The sequence below is a fragment of the Coregonus clupeaformis genome, chromosome 14 (genome assembly GCF_020615455.1).
Source record: "Coregonus clupeaformis isolate EN_2021a chromosome 14, ASM2061545v1, whole genome shotgun sequence".
Taxonomy (NCBI): Eukaryota; Metazoa; Chordata; class Actinopteri; order Salmoniformes; family Salmonidae; genus Coregonus; species Coregonus clupeaformis.
In genome coordinates, this window is record NC_059205.1 from 11,579,562 (window position 1) to 11,599,477 (window position 19,916).

General features: G+C 43.3%; 1 protein-coding gene across 1 annotated transcript in view; it reads right to left on the reverse strand.

Annotated features, from left to right (window-relative positions):
* LOC121581683 overlaps positions 1-19,916 on the reverse strand; it is a 33,361-nt gene that overhangs the window by 3,797 nt on the left and 9,648 nt on the right. The window contains exons 6-8 of the mRNA XM_045224928.1: positions 18,491-19,234; positions 17,326-17,487; positions 591-745 (exon numbers count right to left, since the gene is read on the reverse strand). Of these exons, the coding sequence (XP_045080863.1) occupies positions 591-745; positions 17,326-17,487; positions 18,491-19,234 (1,061 nt within the window). The remainder of the gene's footprint in view (positions 1-590; positions 746-17,325; positions 17,488-18,490; positions 19,235-19,916) is intronic.

A 19,916-nucleotide genomic window follows, 5' to 3' on the forward strand; every position in this document is an offset into this window, starting at 1 on the left:
AGAATGAGAAAGTGTAGGCTATATAGAAATAATTACACTCAAATTGAAAATCTTTAAACAAAAGAATGAGGATTTTGTTAGCCTAATCAAGGTGTAGATCACATCTCACATTCCAGTGTTTGAACGTGTAAACAAGGCTGCATGGGTTTTCTCTTAATGCAACTCCGTGCAGCCAATGGCAATGTCTGCTTTAAGTATAATGCCAGGAGCCGCTTGTGGATTTGACGCAGTTCCACCTCCGCCGCCGCCAAAACAACCGCTATGCAGATGTCGGTTAAAGCGGATCTGATTGAATAGAGCCCTAAGACTATTCAGCCTAGGTCAAGGCTATTCTCTCTAGGTTGAGACTATTCACTCTAGGTTGAGACTATTCACTCTAGGTCAAGACTATTCACTCTAGGTTGAGACTATGGGAACTCAGTCCAGGCAAACACTATTCACTCCAGGCAGAGACTATGGGAACTCTGGGTCGAGGCTATCCAGTCCAGGCTGAGACTATCCTCCCCAGACTGGCCTATTTACCTAGACTGGACTATTCAATTTAGGTTTAGGTCACTAATCGTTAGACTATATGAAGCCCTATGACTCACACATTGCCATTGTAGGTCTCCTCACTGTAGATGCTGACTGTTCCGTCTCCGTCTGAGGCAACACTGTTCTCTGTCCTGAGGTCAGGGACGGCCTTCTCTGATAAGATTACAGTAGGGGCCCGCTGAGTGCTCTGCCCCTCTGCAACATAGTCCACCTGAAACAACATAACAACATTGCTATTAGCCTAAATATTTCATATGGATATTGGTATAATAGTGCTTGTGAGGGTGTTTTGCTGTGTCCTGCCTCGAACGCTATGAACCAAAAAGTCTCATGCATCTTAACCAGAATGTCAAGGACATTCTCATAATTATACTGAAGTCTTACCCTGTGGACCACTTATACTACCTACACTATATATACAGCAGTATGTGGACACCCCTTCAAATTTGTGGATTCGGCTATTTCAGTCACACCCGTTGCTGAAAGGTGTATAAAATCGAGCACACAGCCATGCAATCTCCATAGACAAACATTGACAGTAGAATGGCCTTACTGAAGCGCTCAGTGACTTTCAACATGGCACCGTCATAGGATGCCACCTTTCCAACAATTCAGTTCGTCAAATGTCTGCCCTGCTAGAGCTGCCCCGGTCAACTGTAAGTGCTGTTATTGTGAAGTGGAAACGTCTAGGAGCAACAACGGCTCAGCCGCGAAGTGGTAGGCCACACAAGCTCACAGAACGGGACCGCCGAGTGCTGAAGTGCGTAAAAATCGTCTGTCCTCAGTTGCAACACTCACTACCGACTTCCAAACTGTCTCTGGAAGCAACGTCAGCACAATAACTGTTCATTGGGAGCTTCATGAAATGGGTTTCCATGGCCGAGCAGCCACACACAAGCCTAAGATCACCATGCGCGATGCCAAGTGTTGGCTGGAGTGGTGTAAAGCTTGCTCTGGAGCAGTGGAAACATGTTCTCTGGAGTGATGAATCACGCTTCACCATCTGGCAGACCGACGGACAAATCTGGGTATGGCGAATGCCAGGAGAACGCTACCTGCCTGAATGCATAGTGCCAACTGTAAAGTTTGGTGAAGGAGGAATAATGATCTGGGGCTGTTTTTCATGGTTCAGGCTAGACCCCTTAGTTCCAGTGCCCGACCTCACTAATGCTCTTGTGGCTGAATGGAAGCAAGTCCCTGCAGAAATGTTCCAACATCTAGTGGAAAGCCTTCCCAGAAGAGTGGAGGCTGTTGTATCAGCAAAGGGGGGACCAACTCCATATTAATGCCCATGATTTTCGAATGAGATTTTCGACGAGCAGGTGTCCACATACTTTTGGTCATGTAGTGTATTTTCAATTTATGTAGTTCTGTCCTTGAGCTGTTCTTGTCTATTAATGATCTGTATTGTGTCATGTTTCATGTTTTGTGTGGACCCCAGGAAGAATTGCTAACAAATACAGTGAGGGAAAAAAGTATTTGATCCCCTGCTGATTTTGTACGTTTGCCCACTGACAAAGAAATGATCAGTCTATAATTTTAATGGTAGGTTTATTTGAACAGTGAGAGACAGAATAACAAACAAAAAATCCAGAAAAACGCATGTCAAAAATGTTATAAATTGATTTGCATTTTAATGAGGGAAATAAGTATTTGACCCCCTCTCAATCAGAAAGATTTCTGGCTCCCAGGTGTCTTTTATACAGGTAACGAGCTGAGATTAGGAGCACACTCTTAAAGGGGAGTGCTCCTAATCTCAGTTTGTTACCTGTATAAAAGACACCTGTCCACAGAAGCAATCAATCAATCAGATTCCAAACTCTCCACCATGGCCAAGACCAAAGAGCTCTCCAAGGATGTCAGGGACAAGATTGTAGACCTACACAAGGCTGGAATGGGCTACAAGACCATCGCCAAGCAGCTTGGTGAGAAGGTGACAACAGTTGGTGCGATTATTCGCAAATGGAAGAAACACAAAAGAACTGTCAATCTCCCTCGGCCTGGGGCTCCATGCAAGATCTCACCTCGTGGAGTTGCAATGATCATGAGAACGGTGAGGAATCAGCCCAGAACTACACGGGAGGATCTTGTCAATGATCTCAAGGCAGCTGGGACCATAGTCACCAAGAAAACAATTGGTAACACACTACGCCGTGAAGGACTGAAATCCTGCAGCGCCTCCAAGGTCCCCCTGCTCAAGAAAGCACATATACAGGGCCGTCTGAAGTTTGCCATTGAACATCTGAATGATTCAGAGGAGAACTGGGTGAAAGTGTTGTTGTCAGATGAGACCAAAATCGAGCTCTTTGGCATCAACTCAACTCGCCGTGTTTGGAGGAGGAGGAATGCTGCCTATGACCCCAAGAACACCATCCCCACCGTCAAACATGGAGGTAGAAACATTATGCTTTGGGGGTGTTTTTCTACTAAGGGGACAGGACAACTTCACTGCATCAAAGGGACGATGGATGGCGCCATGTACCGTCAAATATTGGGTGAGAACCTCCTTCCCTCAGCCAGGGTATTGAAAATGGGTCGTGGATGGGTATTCCAGCATGACAATGACCCAAAACACACGGCCAAGGCAACAAAGGAGTGGCTCAAGAAGAAGCACATTAAGGTCCTGGAGTGGCCTAGCCAGTCTCCAGACCTTAATCCCATAGGAAATCTGTGGAGGGAGCTGAAGGTTCGAGTTGCCAAACGCCAGCCTCGAAACCTTAATGACTTGGAGAAGATCTGCAAAGAGGAGTGGGACAAAATCCCTCCTGAGATGTGTGCAAACCTGGTGGCCAACTACAAGAAACGTCTGACCTCTGTGATTGCCAACAAGGCTTTTGCCACCAAGTACTAAGTCATGTTTTGCAGAGGGGTCAAATATTTACTTCCCTCATTAAAATGCAAATCAATTTATAACATTTTTGACATGCGTCTTTCTGGACTTTTTTGTTGTTATTCTGCCTCACTGTTCAAATAAACCTACCATTAAAATTATAGACTGATCATGTCTTTGTCAGTGGGCAAATGTACAAAATCAGCAGGGATCAAATACTTTTTTCCCTCACTGTACAACAGGACTTTCTGGTAACACTTTTTTTGAACCACCAGTGTATCATGCATGATAGACAGTGCCTTCTAAGGATTGTTATAAGCAGTCATAACAGCTGATGGTCAAGGCTCTTATATAGAAACCTTTCATGCATTCATAAAGGCTGCAAATGTATTCATAATACACACCATAGTTGTCCTCGGATGGTATAGCCCAACATCAAGCACTTCCAGCAATGACCTACAACATCATTAGGAGCAGACAGACTGAACAGTCTGTCGAGACTAAGAGTCAGTGACATGGATCAGATGGGCTGCGAGTCATTACTGTTCCCAGCTGGGATATGTGTAAAACCTCAAAGGCACTGTCTAGCCAAATCCCTGCCCAGTCAGCAAGTAGTAGTATTTATTAATATGGTTTCTTTTAATATTTTTTTTATTATTTTTTTTCCACCTTTATTTAACCAGGTAAGCCAGTTGAGAACAAGTTCTCATTTACAACTGCGACCTGGCCAAGATAAAGCAAAGCAGTGTGATTAAAAACAACAACACAGAGTTACATATGGGGTAAAACAAAACATAAAGTCAAAAATACAACAGAAAATATATATACAGTGTGTGCGAATGTAGTAAGTTATGGAGGTAAGGCTATAAATAAATAGGCCATAGTGCAAAAATAGTTACAATTTCGTAATTAACACTGGAATGATAGATGTGCAAATAGAGATACTGGGGTGCAAATTAGCAAAATAAATAACAATATGGGGATGAGGTAGTTGGGTGGGCTAATTTCAGAATGGCTGTGTACAGGTGCAGTGATCGGTAAGCTGCTCTGACAACTGACGCTTAAAGTTAGTGAGGGAGATAAGAGTCTCCAGCTTCAGAGATTTTTGCAGTTCGTTCCAGTCATTGGCAGCAGAGAACTGGAAGGAATGGTGGCCAAAGGAGGTGTTGGCTTTGGGGATGACCAGTGAGATATACCTGCTGGAGCGCAGACTACGGGTGGGTGTTACTATGGTGACCAGTGAGCTAAGATAAGACGGGGATTTGCCTAGCAGTGATTTATAGATGACCTGGAGCCAGTGGGTTTGGCGACGAATATGTAGTGAGGGCCAGCCAACAAGAGCGTACAGGTCACAATGGTGGGTAGTATATGGGGCTTTGGTGACAAAATGGATGGCACTGTGATAGACTACATCCAATTTGCTGAGTAGAGTGTTGGAGGCTATTTTGTAAATGACATCGCCAAAGTCAAGGATCGGTAGGATAGTCAGTTTTACGAGGGCATGTTTGGCAGCATGAGTGAAGGAGGCTTTGTTGCAAAATAGGAAGCCGATTCTAGATCTAACTTTTGATTGGAGATGCTTAATGTGAGTCTGGAAGGAGAGTTTACAGTCTAACCAGACACCTAGGTATTTGTAGTTGTCCACATACTCTAGGTCAGACCCGCCGAGAGTAGTGATTCTAGTCGGGTGGGCAGGTGCAAGCAGCGTTCGGTTGAAGAGCATGCATTTAGTTTTACTAGTGTTTAAGAGCAGTTGGAGGCTACGGAAGGAGTGTTGTATGGCGTTGAAGCTCGTTTGGAGGTTTGTTAACACAGTGTCCAATGAAGGGCCAGATGTATACAAAATGGTGTCGTCCGCATAGCGGTGGATCCGAGCGTCACCAGCAGCAAGAGCGACATCATTGATATACACAGAGAATAGAGTCGGCCCGAGAATTGAACCCTGTGGCATCCCCATAGAGACGGCCAGAGGTCCAGACAACAGGCCCTCCTATTTGACACATTGAACTCTATCTGAGAAGTAGTTAGTGAACCAGGCGAGGCAGTCATTAGAGAAACCAAGGCTATTTAGTCATATAACCACAATGTTCTTTCAATATGGGGCCAATTTATTTTTTAAAACTAAAATCTACAAAAAAAGAAGCTTATTTTCACGAACACCATTTCTGTGAAATGAAGCGATACTATTGCACCTTGCAGACTGACTGATTAAGAAGCGTGTACTGTAGAGGTTTGCAGCAACACCAAGGCAACTCAATGCTTTAATACATTATACATGACACATGCATTATATATGCTTCCCTGCAAGGCAAGCAGCTCATTGCAATCAGAGGGTGCATCGAGTTAGCACCACACGACAAGAAGCTGCCAGATACTTGGGATAAGATATAGGCCACTGTGGAATAATTGATTGCGAATACGTTTCCTAACAGTTTGAGATATATAGCACGGGATGTAATACATTCTACCAGAGAAAATGGAGGAAGTGGGGCTTCTACGGAGTAAATGAATCACTGCTATACATGTGGGTACCAGAGTGAAGAGCAGAAGGCCTATCACTCTATCAGTGCTCTGGCGAACTCAGTAGGGCAATATTCTCACTGTCTATAATAACTCAACGTAATGAACTCTCCAGGGACCCAGACAGGTCACGTATGAAACCAGCTCCTCACAAGAAGCCATTACTACTGTATGCTCTATTACGAGGTTATAGTATCTCAGTGAATTGTTAGTGCTAGGAAATATAATTTCTGAATAAGTGAATAATAATATATTTATTTGTTATAATCATATATATTTTTGGATTCATGCTTTACAAGCTGCCAATTGCTCTTTCAATGTAACGTTTTTTTTAGTGATAGCCTAAAGAAACATATCCAAATGGCCAATGTGTGCCATATACCTGCTTAAACAACTCAGTGCCTGGATTGGCCGAAACCATTTCGAGTAAATACATAGCAATGATAATAGGACTCCATTACCTTATATGGGTCCTCACAATGCCTGTTATCGCCTGGCTGGTTAATGATCAATCCCAGTGAAACCAGGTGTGCCATAGACAAACACCTGAGAGCCAGTGAGAAGAGGTAATGTTACTCTCCATAAACTACAGCAGAGAGGTAGTGGCTAAGCAGATAACTGGGCCCGAAATATGTATTCCCCAGCAGGTGGAGTTTTTATATGGAGGTGAATGAGAAAGTGTCGAATTTGGTTAACAAAACATTGAATGGCTTATTTACTACATGTGGCTTATTTGATCGAATATACTTTTCTTAATGATTAGGTTGTTAATTACGAGTGTACTGATATATAGTAGGACACGTGACATCCCGGCAATTTTTTGAAAAAACTCTTTATATCGGCGTTGTGCCTGGTCGTCACTAGTTACCACAGCCACAAAGTCATAAACCCCGCCTATTTCTAAAATGTATCGTCTTAAAATGTGATTTTAAACCTAACCACACTGATAGCCTTATGCCTAAACCTAACCTTATATTAAACGCTTGTTTTCATGAACTGTTTTGATAGAGACCATTTTAACTTTGTGGCTGTGGTAACTAGTGGAAACCATTCACTGTTAAAATAGAAAGACTCAAAACACCATCATTGTATAGTGAAACCATGAAAAGTTGTGCACCTAAGCTGAGATCTGGCGTTTGGAGGGTGTTTGAATGTAAACCCCTTCACTTTTTCCTCATCAATCTACATTTTACATCATTTACATTTACGTCATTTAGCAGACGCTCTTATCCAGAGCGACTTACAGTTAGTGCATACATTATTCTTTTTTATTTTCATACTGGCCCCCCGTGGGAATCGAACCCACAACCCCGGCGTTGCAAACGCCATGCTCTACCAACTGAGCTACCTCCCTGCCGGCCATTCCCTCCCCTACCCTGGACGACGCTGGGCCAATTGTGCGCCGCCCCATTGGTCTCCCGGTTGCGGCCGGCTACAGCAGAACCTGGATTCGAACCAGGATCTCTAGTGGCACAGCTAGCACAATACCCCATAATGACAAAGTGAAGAAGTGGCGCCGGAGAAGATGGCTGCCGTTTTACAGCCCTCTAACCAATTGTACTATTATGTGTGTGTTTTCGCGTTATTTGTAATTTATTCTGTACATAATGTTTCTGCCACCGTCTCTTATGACCAAAAAGAGCTTCTGGATATCAGGATAGCGATTACTCACCTCGTATTGGACGAAGATTTTTTCTTCAACGAGTCGGACGCAAAGGATATCCTACAGACACCCGACAAGGCCCAAATCCCCGTCATTTGCATGAGAAAGAGACTGAGATATCGTGGATGTAGGTCGGGGTGCCTTGTAAGGATCCAACGGCGAGCGAGTAAACTGCCTCTTCCATCAATCCTATTAGCCAATGTTCAATCATTTGAGAACAAATTGGATGACCTAAGATTACGCTTATCCTACCAACGGGACATTAAAAACTGTAATATCTTATGTTTCACCGAGTCGTGGCTGAACGACGACATGGACAACATACAGCTGACGGGATATACGCTACATCGGCATGATAGAACGGCTGACTCCGGTAAGACTAAGGAAGTCTCAAGGTTTTGCTCGCCTGAGGTAGAGTATCTCATGATAAGCTGTAGACCACACTATTTACCGAGAGAGTTTTCATCTATATTTTTCGTAGCTGTCTATTTACCACCACAAACCGATGCTGGCACTAAGATTGCACTCAATGAGCTGTATAAGGCCATAAGTAAACAGGAAAACGCTCATCCAGAGGCAGCACTCCTAGTGGCCGGGGACTTTAATGCAGGGAAACTTAAATCCGTTCTACCTAATTTCTACCAGCTTAAATGTGCAACCAGAGGGAAAAAAACTCTAGACCACCTTTACTCCACACACAGAGACGCATACAAAGCTCTCCCTCGCCCTCCATTTGGCAAATCTGACCATAACTCTATCCTCCTGATTCCTGCTTATAAGCAAAAACTAAAGCAGGAAGCACCAGTGACTCGGTTTAATAAATAAGTGGTCAGATGATTCAGATGCTAAGCTACAGGACTGTTTTGCTAGCACAGACTGGAATATGTTCCGGGATTCTTCAGATAGCATTGAGGAGTACACCACATCAGTCACTGGCTTCATCAATAAGTGCATCAATGATGTCATCCTCACAGTGACCATACGTACATACCCCAACCAGAAGCCATGGATTACAGGCAACATCTGCACTGAGCTAAAGGGTAGAGCTGCCGCTTTCAAGGAGTGGGACTCTAACCCGGACGCTTATAAGAAATCCCGCTATGCCCTCCGACGAACCATCAAACAGGCAAAGAGTCAATACCGGACTAAGATTGAATCGTACTACACCGGCTTTGACACTCGTCGGATGTGGCAGGGCTTGAAAACTATTACAGACTACAAAAGGAAGCACAGCCGCGAGCTTCCCAGTGACACAAGCCTACCAGACGAGCTAAATCACTTCTATGCTCGCTTCGAGGCAAGCAACACTGAAGCATGCATGAGAGCACCAGCTGTTCCGGATGACTATGTGATCACGCTCTCCGTAGCCGATGTAAGTAAGACTTTTAAGCAGGTCAACATTCACAAGGCCGCAGTGCCAGACGGATTACCAGGACGTGTACTCCGAGCATGTGCTGACCAACTGGCAAGTGTCTTCACTGACATTTTCAACATGTCCCTGACTGAGTCTGTAATACCAACATGTTTCAAGCAGACCACCATAGTTCCTGTGCCCAAGGACACTAAGATAACCTGCCTAAATGACTACCGACCCGTAGCACTCATGTCTGTAGCCATGAAGTGCTTTGAAAGGCTGGTTATGGCTCACATCAACACCATTATCCCAGAAACCCTAGACCCACTCCAATTTGCATACCGCCCCAACAGATCCACAGATGATGCAATCTCTATTGCACTCCACACTGCCCTTTCCCACCTGGACAAGAGGAACACCTACGAGAGAATGCTGTTCATTGACTACAGCTCAGCGTTCAACACCATAGTGCCCTCAAAGCTCATCACTAAGCTAAGGATCCTGGGACTAAACACCTCCCTCTACAACTGGATCCTGGACTTCCTGACGGGCCGCCCCCAGGTGGTAAGGGTAGGTAACAACACATCTGCCACGCTGATCCTCAACACGGGGGCCCCTCAGGGGTGCGTGCTCAGTCCCCTCCTCTACTCCCTGTTCACCCATGACTGCATGGCCAGGCACGACTCCAACACCATCATTAAGTTTGCTGACGACACAATAGTGGTAGGCCTGATTACCGACAACGATGAGACAGCCTATAGGGAGGAGGTTCGAAACCTGGTCGTGTGGTGCCAGGATAACAACCTCTCTCTCAACGTGATCAAGACAAAGGAGATGATTGTGGACTACAGGAAAAAAAGATGACTGAGTACACCCCCATTCTCATCAACGGGGCTGTAGTGGAACAGGTTGAGAGCTTCAAGTTCCTTGGTGTCCACATCACCAACGAACTATCATGGTCCAAACACACCAAGACAGTCGTGAAGAGGGCATGACAAAGCCTATTCCCCCTCAGGAGACTGAAAAGATTTGGCATGGGTCCTCAGATCCTCATAAAGTTATACAGCTGCACCATCGAGAGTATCCTGACTGGTTGCATCACCGCCTGGTATGGCAACTGCTCGGCCTCCGACCGCAAGGCACTACAGAGGGTAGTGCGTACAGCCCAGTACATCACTGGGGCCAAGCTTCCTGCCATCAAGGACCTCTATACCAGGCGGTGTCAGAGGAAGGCCCTCAAAATTGTCAAAGACTCCAGCCACCTTAGTCATAGACTGTTCTCTCTGCTACCGCACGACCGCACGGCAAGCGATACCGGAGCGCCAAGTCTAGGTCCAAAAGGCTTCTCCCCCCAAGCCATAATATTCCTGAACAGCTAATACATTTGCATTGTTGGTTAAGGGCTTGTAAGTAAGCATTTCACTGTAATGTCTACACCTGTTGTATTCAGGGCGCATGTGACAAATAACATTTGATTTGATTTGATTTGAAAACAGGTTTTTAGAAATGTTTGCAAATGTATTACAAATAAAAAACAGAAATACCTTATTTACATAAGTATTCAGACCCTTTGCTATGAGACTTGAAATTGAGCTCAGGTGCATCCTGTTTCCTTTGATCATCATCCTTGAGATGTTTCTACAACTTGATTGGAGTCCACTTGTGTTAAATTCAATTGATTGGACATGATTTAGGCCTCCTGTAGCTCAGTTAGTAGAGCATGGCGCTTGCAATGCCAGGGTTGTGAGTTCGATTCCCACGGGGGGCCAGTATGAAAAATGTATGCACTCACTAACTGTAAGTCGCTCTGGATAAGAGCGTCTGCTAAATGACTAAAATGTAAAATGTAATGATTTGGAAAGGCACACACCTGTCTATATAAGGTCCCACAGTTGACAGTGCATGTCAGAGCAAAAACCAAGCCATGAGGTTGAAGGAATTGTCCGTAGAGCTCCGAGACAGGATTGTGTCGAGGCACAGATCTGGGGAAGGGTACCAAAACATTTCTGCTGCATTGAAGGTCCCCATGAACACAGTGGCCTCCATCATCCTTAAATGGAAGAAATTTGGAACCACCAAGACTCTTCCTAGAGCTGGCTGCCCGGCCAAACTGAGCAATTGGGGGAGAAGGGCCTTGGTCAGGGAGGTGACAAAGAATCCAATGGTCACTCTGACAGAGCTCCAGAGTTCCTCTGTGGAGATGGGAGAACCTTCCAGAAGGACAACCATCTCTGCAGCACTCCACTAATCAGGCCTTTGTGGTAAAGTGGCCAGACAGAAGCCACTCCTCAGTAAAAGGCACACGACAGCCCGCTGAATGCCAAGCGTCACTTCTGGAGGAAACCTGGCACCATCCCTACGGTGAAGCATGGTTGTGGCAGCATCATGCTGTGGGGATGTTTTTCAGTTGCAGGGAATGGGAGACTAGTCATGATCAAGAGAAAGATGAACAGAGCAAAGTACAGAGAGATCCTTGATGAAAGCCTGCTCCAGAGCGCTCAGGACCTCAGACTGGGGCGATGGTTCACCTTCCAACAGGACAATGACCCTAAGCACACAGCCAAGACAACGCAGGAGTGGCTTCGGGACAAGTCTCTGAATGTCCTTGAGTGGCCCAGCCAGAGCCCGGACTTGAACCCGATCGAACATCTCTGGAGAGACCTGAAAATAGCTGTGCAACGAAGCTCCCGATCCAACCTGACAGAGTTTGAGAGGATCTGCAGAGAAGAATGGGAGAAATTCCCCAAATACAGGTGTGCCAAGCTTGTAGCGTCATACCCAAGAAGACTCGAGGCCAAAGGTGCTTCAACAAAGTACTGCGTAAAGGGTCTGAATACTTACAGTGGGGAAAAAAAGTATTTAGTCAGCCACCAATTGTGCAAGTTCTCCCACTTAAAAAGATGAGAGGCCTGTAATTTTCATCATAGGTACACGTCAACTATGACAGACAAATTGAGAAAAAAAATCAAGAAAATCACATTGTAGGATTTTTTATGGATTTATTTGCAAATTATGGTGGAAAATAAGTATTTGGTCACCTACAAACAAGCAAGATTTCTGGCTCTCACAGACCTGTAACTTCTTCTTTAAGAGGCTCCTCTGTCCTCCACTCGTTACCTGTATTAATGGCACCTGTTTGAACTTGTTATCAGTATAAAAGACACCTGTCCACAACCTCAAACAGTCACACTCCAAACCACTATAGCCAAGACCAAAGAGCTGTCAAAGGACACCAGAAACAAAATTTTTAGACCTGCACCAGGCTAGGAAGACTGAATCTGCAATAGGTAAGCAGCTTGGTTTGAAGAAATCAACTGTGGGAGCAATTATTAGGAAATGGAAGACATACAAGACCACTGATAATCTCCCTCGATCTGGGGCTCCACGCAAGATCTCACCCCGTGGGGTCAAAATGATCACAAGAACGGTGAGCAAAAATCCCAGAACCACACGGGGGGACCTAGTGAATGACCTGCAGAGAGCTGGGACCAAAGTAACAAAGCCTACCATCAGTAACACACTACGCCGCCAGGGACTCAAATCCTGCAGTGACAGACGTGTCCCCCTGCTTAAGCCAGTACATGTCCAGGCCCGTCTGAAGTTTGCTAGAGTGCATTTGGATGATCCAGAAGAGGATTGGGAGAATGTCATATGGTCAGATGAAACCAAAATAGAACTTTTTGGTAAAAACTCAACTCGTCGTGTTTGGAGGACAAAGAATGCTGAGTTGCATCCAAAGAACACCATATCTACTGTGAAGCATGGGGGTGGAAACATCATGCTTTGGGGCTGTTTTTCTGCAAAGGGACCAGGACGACTGATCCGTGTAAAGGAAAGAATGAATGGGGCCATGTATCGTGAGATTTTGAGTGAAAACCTCCTTCCATCAGCAAGGGCATTGAAGATGAAACGTGGCTGGGTCTTTCAGCATGACAATGATCCCAAACACACCGCCCGGGCAACGAAGGAGTGGCTTCGTAAGAAGCATTTCAAGGTCCTGGAGTGGCCTAGCCAGTCTCCAGATCTCAACCCCATAGAAAATCTTTGGAGGGGAGTTGAAAGTCCGTGTTGCCCAGTGACAGCCCCAAAACATCACTGCTCTAGAGGAGATCTGCATGGAGGAATGGGCCAAAATACCAGCAACAGTGTGTGAAAACCTTGTGAAGACTTACAGAAAACGTTTGACCTGTGTCATTGCCAACAAAGGGTATATAACAAAGTATTGAGAATCTTTTGTTATTGACCAAATACTTATTTTCCACCATAATTTGCAAATAAATTCATAAAAAATCCTACAATGTGATTTTCTGGATTTTTTTCTTCTCATTTTGTCTGTCATAGTTGACGTGTACCTATGATGACAATTACAGCCCTCTCTCATCTTTTTAAGTGGGAGAACTTGCACAATTGGTGGCTGACTAAATACTTTTTTCCCCCACTGTATGTAAATGTGATATTTCCGTTTAAAAAAAAAACTTTTTTCTTTGTCATTATGGGGTATTGTGTGTAGATTGATGAGGGAAAAAACAATTTAATCAATTTTAGAATAAGGCTCAAAACAGAATGGAAGTACTCTGAGCCACCCAAAGTGGTTCTTCAATATGAATAATTGTGTTTTTAAGAGAGTGTTTTGAAAACACTTTTTGGTGTTTCAGTGCATGTAAAGGTTTAGGCAGACTGTCTCTCTCATATAATGAAATGTTTTAAAATTGCAAATGGTTTATAGCATAAATATTGAATGATTATATGTTTTGATAGAATTTACTGTCAATATTTTAATAAAACATTTAGAGAAGACACTGGGAATTGAATACTTTTCCTAGGGTAGACTTTGTCACTGATTATAGGATACAGTTGCCAGGCAACTTTGTGAGATTATAATTAATTTTACAATCAGAATGTTTAGGGCTATGTAAGTTATAGCAGAGGTAACATGAGGTCAAATTAAATAAAATGTTATTGGTTGCATACACATATTTAGCAGATGTTATTGCTGGTGTAGCGAAATGCTTTTGTTCCTAGCTCCAACAGTGCAGTAATATCTAACAATACACAACAATACACACAAATCTAAAAGTAAAATCACATGTATAAAGTGAGCCTTCATCACTGGTATTCATGTGAGAAAGTGGATGTGAACCCAGGTCCCCTGCTTGTCCAAACACTGCCTTAGGCCACTCAGCCAGTCCTCAGGAAGAAACTCTTGTGCTGAACCACCTTTGTTACACTGATCACACGGGGCCCGATTCAGGCTTGAGATAAGTAGACTTAACATGGACTCATTAAAACATTTACTACAGTCATCATTTTTTAAAGTGCACGTTAAATCTTATCTCAAGTCTGAATAGGGCCTAAGGATAATGTTTTTTGGTGAAATTCCACCTTTATTTTTTCATACCTTCATATCAGAAGACAAATGTTTAGATTAAAGGCAAAATGTGAATGTCAAACATTGTGCTTCTGTGCTGTTCAGAATTCCCCCAGTCTGAAGCATAGAAGTGAAGGGAGGGCATTTGTGGGCAGGTTTGCCTTCTAGGAAACTTTATGGTCAAGTATAAAAACAGGCAAGTTTGCAGGCACCTTTGTTGTAATCGGGTCCTTCACGAACTCAGACAGGTGAGAGCAAATAAGAACATTTGTTTTGTGTAGCATTTTGGCCGCTAATGCTAATAGTTCAAGTAAAACAGCCATTTTGTTTCATTGATCAGTTTTCTTGATGCTACATGTAGTTGTTAATTGACACGTCATTGTTTGCACCTTTCGTGCACTTGTTTTATATGCAAATTAAGGCCTGCTTTTGAGTTAATACTGCTGGCTTATTTTCCTACTAGCTTTAGGAGTTGTATCTACTGTTTGATGTACTGTATACCCCACATGTTATTTGCTACACTTTATAGCCAGTGCCATTTTAGCATGCTCTAGCTTTGGCCTACCACACCACGTTATTGCATCCCACTTTTGACATTCAATATTATCTTGTTGCTATATTTGCATAACTTAACCAAGTATTTTATTTTTGCATATTGTTATTGATATGTTTAGTAATTATATTAATAATACAATGTATTAATATTCTAGCATTTGATAATCTAATTATACATTCATGTACTATCATTATTGCTTGTTATTTTTTTGCTATTTCTGTCTCCCTGCAGAAAATCATACATATATACTTTGTTACCCACCGGCTGGCCAATCCGACCCAAAGCCAATCAAGACCAGGATCACAGACTAATCCCAACTGAACTGTCAACTGTGAATCATATACTCTAACTCAACTGCACTGCGACTCAATTCATCTGAACAACCTTCCCTACCATGTACCATCATCTGAATTTAAAGACTCAGGTCAGGACATTTAGCATACATAATGGATGACTGGTGGATAGCATTGAGCCCTGGGCTGAAGTGCTTTTTGCCCTCTACAGATGTAGGATCTTAATTTGACAACAAAAGTGATGAAATTAAGATTCTACATCTGTACAAGGTGTCGAAAGTGTTCCACAGGGATGCTGGCCCATGGTAACACCAATGCTTTCCACAGTTCTGTCAAGTTGGTTGGATGTCCTTTGGGTGGTGGACCATTCTTGATACATACGGGTAACTGTTGAGCGTGTGAAACCCAGCAGTGTTGCAGTTCTTGACACAAACCGGTGCCCCTGGCACCTACTACCATACCCTGTTCAAAGGCACTTAAATATTTTGTCTTGCCCATTCACTCTCTGAATCGCACACATACACAATCCATGTCTCAAGGCTTCAAAATTATTCTTTAACCTTTCTCCCCTTCATCTATACTGATTTAAGTGGATTTAACCTCTAAAAGTACATATGGAATTGTTTTAAGATGGTCATACCATGGTTCATTTAGCTATTTGATTTTGAATTTTAGGACCCCTTTAGGTATAAAAACAATCATTTGAAAATATTGAATTTGGCCTTTACTACTAGCCCCTAGAAATAACACATTCATAAATGGCAAAAAAGACAGTCAAATAATAAGTTGTAAGGTTTTGAAGTGTCTGTCCTATATCTAGGAGATATAAGAAAGATCAGGAAATGTTTTTTTTTTTGGACACATATTTAACCTCTTATTTTTGTTGGCACAAAACAACCTCCATACTTCCATTCGTTTGTATGGGTTACATTCAGACGAGTCCTGTGACACTTGTGGGGGGTTGTAGAGCAAAACGGAGAGCACCATTGTATTCGTGAGAGTCTCCCCTTTCCATAGAGTGGAGTAGTTTGTAGGCCAAACCGTTCGGACACTACAGCCTTTTTCGTGAGAAGACCGATTTTTCGGGAGTTCTCATGGTCTGACAAACACCACTGTAGCTCGGACACCTTCCACCGCAGATGCAGAAGGCCGACATAGACGGATGCAGAGGACTGATATGTAGCTCTTGCAAAAAATCTGATATCTCTAGCTTAAACTGAAGGATTTTGATGGAGATTTTTTTATTATGTTACTTAGATTGATGCACGTTTGTGTCAATAGACTCTTAAGGATTAACAAGTGATATCACTAAGGGGTCATAGCTTTCACCTGGCCAGTCTGTCATGGAAAGAGCAGGTGTTCCTAATGTTTTGTGTACAATAAGAGGGATTCCCATTTACAGTATTTGGAAACTCCAGAAGAAGGGATCTAATTCTGCACTAGACAGGATTCGAAACACCATCATAGTGTTTAGGAGCTTTAGAATGAGGAAACAACACCAAAAGAGATGGGATTTAATTCAGCACTACACAGGACTCGAAACACCATAATCGTTTTTTCAACCTTTTCCGGATTCAGCTACCCGATCCGAGCCCGACGGGCCCTGACGTTATTCATTGGGTTAGGGCCGGGTAGGGCCTATTTTGTCATCAAGAACTAGGGTATGGGCAGGGCTCGGGCATCACTAAATTGATCACTAACATTTTGAAGCTGAGTCATTTGCTCGTGCTCTGCTGAGCAGTACAGTCATATCTGACTAAGATCATGGTGTCAGAAGTGCTCTCATTGGCTAGAATGGTTCCACTTGAGCTTGCCTCCTTCCAACTGCCTTCCTTTTTTTAAAAGACATTTATTTTCATTGTTAGAGCGGCTACTAGAGTATCTTGTCAATATAATGGATAATCGGTGACTACAGCCACCCAATGATCACACCACAATGCCATGTTTATTCTTCCAACCACTATCTTGAGAGCTTCTATCACCTTTAAGCTATCCCCCAACAGTGACTTACACCTGTGCTTTTGATCTAGTTATCCAGGTGACAGGTCCCAAAGGAATTAATTATTAAGCACTGGGTCAAACATGTGAACTGTTTGTGATGTAACCAACCACATTATGGATGTTCTTGGCCACTGTGAGTAGGAAAGGAATACTGCAGTGAATTTCAGGCCATTTACCTACCACAAGAAATCAAATGTTCCACTTACCCAGTCCTGTACATCATTTCGTTCAGGTGGTCTGAGCAGAGGTCGGTCCCAGATCATGTTGGGTTTGCCATGGCGCCAGATCTTACTGCGGGTTTTGTAGGCGTAGTATGCAGCTACAAACAGCACCACCACTACTAAGAACCCAAGCACCAACGCCACAGCCTGAAACATAGGATAAATTAGATGGGTCCTTATGACTACATATGACTCATTTCTTTAGGTGATGAAAGAGTATCTATAATTAAATGTAATATGATTAGCTAGCGTGATTGTCATTTATTAGAACATCTATCCAACTGAGAAAACAAAAAGGGGTCAACAGTATTTCATAGCATGTAGCAGTAAACTATTAAGGTTTATAAAGTAAAGATGTACAGTGCCTTCCGAAATTATTGGGACAGTGAAGCATTTTTTATTATTTTGGCTCCATACTCAAAGTTTGGATTTTATATTTTTTTAAATGACAATGAGGTTAAAGTGCAGACTGTCTGCTCTAATTTGAGGGTATTTTCATCCATATCGGGTGAACCGTTTACAACACTTTTTGTACATATTCCCCCCCATTTTAGGGCACCAAAAGTATTGGGACAAATTCACTTGTGTATAAAATTATTAAAAAGTTAAGTATTTGGTTCCAAATTCATAGCACGCAATGACTACATCAAGCTTGGGACTCTACAAACATGTTGGATGCATTTGCTGTTTGCTTTGGTTGTGTTTCAGATTATTTTGTGCCCAATAGAAATGAATGGTAAATAATGTACTGTGTCATTTTGGAGTCACTTTTATTGTAAATAAGAATAGAAAATGTTTCTAAACACTTCTACATTAATGTGGATGCTACCATGATTACAGATGATCCTGAATGAAAGTTACAGACGGAAAAATATCATACCCCCCAAAAAAATGACTTCAAAATGACACATTATTTACCATTATTTTGTGCCCAATAGAAATTAATCTCAAACACAATCAAAACCAACAGCAAATGTAATACACATATAACTGAATTTGTCCCAATACTTTTGGTGCCCTAAAAAGGGGTTGACTATGTGCAAAAAGTGCTGTAAGTTCACCCAATATGTTTGAAAATAACCAAAAGAAGCATAAAAGGCTTCACTGTTCCAATAATTACGGAGGGCATTGAAGTAAAGCTTTGACCCACCTCCTCAGGGTCCATGTAGCAGTAGTGTTGGAGATACTGGTTGTACATAGGGAAACCCCCAGGGAACCCCGCTCCCACACTCCCACTCAGACTGGGGCTTCCCTGCATGTTCTGGCACATCATCAGCATGGGGTTATAGAGCATGCTCTGAGAGCTCTGTGACATGGGGTTGACACCGATCACAAACACAATGTCAATGATGCCCTGCAGCACTGCCAGGACCACGTCACAGACTAGCACTGTCAGGTAAAACCTCCGACCACGCATGGCAGGCGACCGAGAAAAACTCCCCACAAGGAAGCCCAGAGAAACCAGGAAGTTAATGGCTGCCATGGATATCATGGCCGACTTGGCCGAATAGGGGGTCATGTAGGAGCTGGAATAGCCGTAGCTGCCTCCATAGTAGCCACTGCCAATCCCCATTGACCCAGTTCCATAGCCCCTCATTCCTATTCCTGCTCCGTGCATATCCCAGACCAACGTGGAGGCAACACAGGCAAAAATGAGGAAACACAAGATGACTGTGGCTCCCTCCATGGTTTTGACAAGCCCAGGAGCAGAGAACCATTTGTAGAAGTGCTGAGGCCTATCTTCCATATAGAATGAGTCAGGGGGAGGAGGGTAGGGGTCAAAGTTGCTCCTTGGGGAGTGCACACTTCTGTGGGTGTAGAATCCATTGGAGGTAGCAGTGTAGGGAGGGCTATAGATGGGTGGGCTGTCATAGTGCCGCGGCTCATACATGATTCAGAGAGAAGGGAGGCCTGCAAAACAAGAAATACATAATATTATGTCATACTAACTATCATAATAAATCACATCTTATCGCAAATTATATAAATCATATCATGATATCAAATGACATCACGTACTATTACAACCCATTGGAATGACACATAGGATAGACCTGGAATGTCTCTCTTCTCTCCGTGTGTTCGCCCAACCGACAGTATTCTCTTTAGGTTTGTTGCCAACAATGCTCCCTCTCCCTAAGTGACCAGCACAACTCATCAGTCCACTGCAACTCAACCCAGTGGACCTCAATAATTCAGCCAGCCAGCCAGCAGCAGTGTGTACAGTGATACGTAGTGTTTTCCACAAGGCGCTCCACTGTGCTCTCTACCTCTCAGCTGCTTAAGTCCAGGTGTCATGTGTCCTGTCCACATGTGATGAATATACGAGGTCAGGGTACAATATAAGCCATGTAATGATGATAGTGACTATGCCCTTACGGTTACCTCTGACAGTCACCACTCTAACCTGAGCTCCAGTATGTTTAGATCTACACACACACACGTTGGTTTTCAAATCAAATCAATTTTTATTTGTCGCATGCGCTGAATACAACAGCTGTAGACCTTATTGTGAAATGCTTACTTACAAGCCCTTAACCAACAATGCAGTTCATGAAATGGAGTTAAGAAAATAT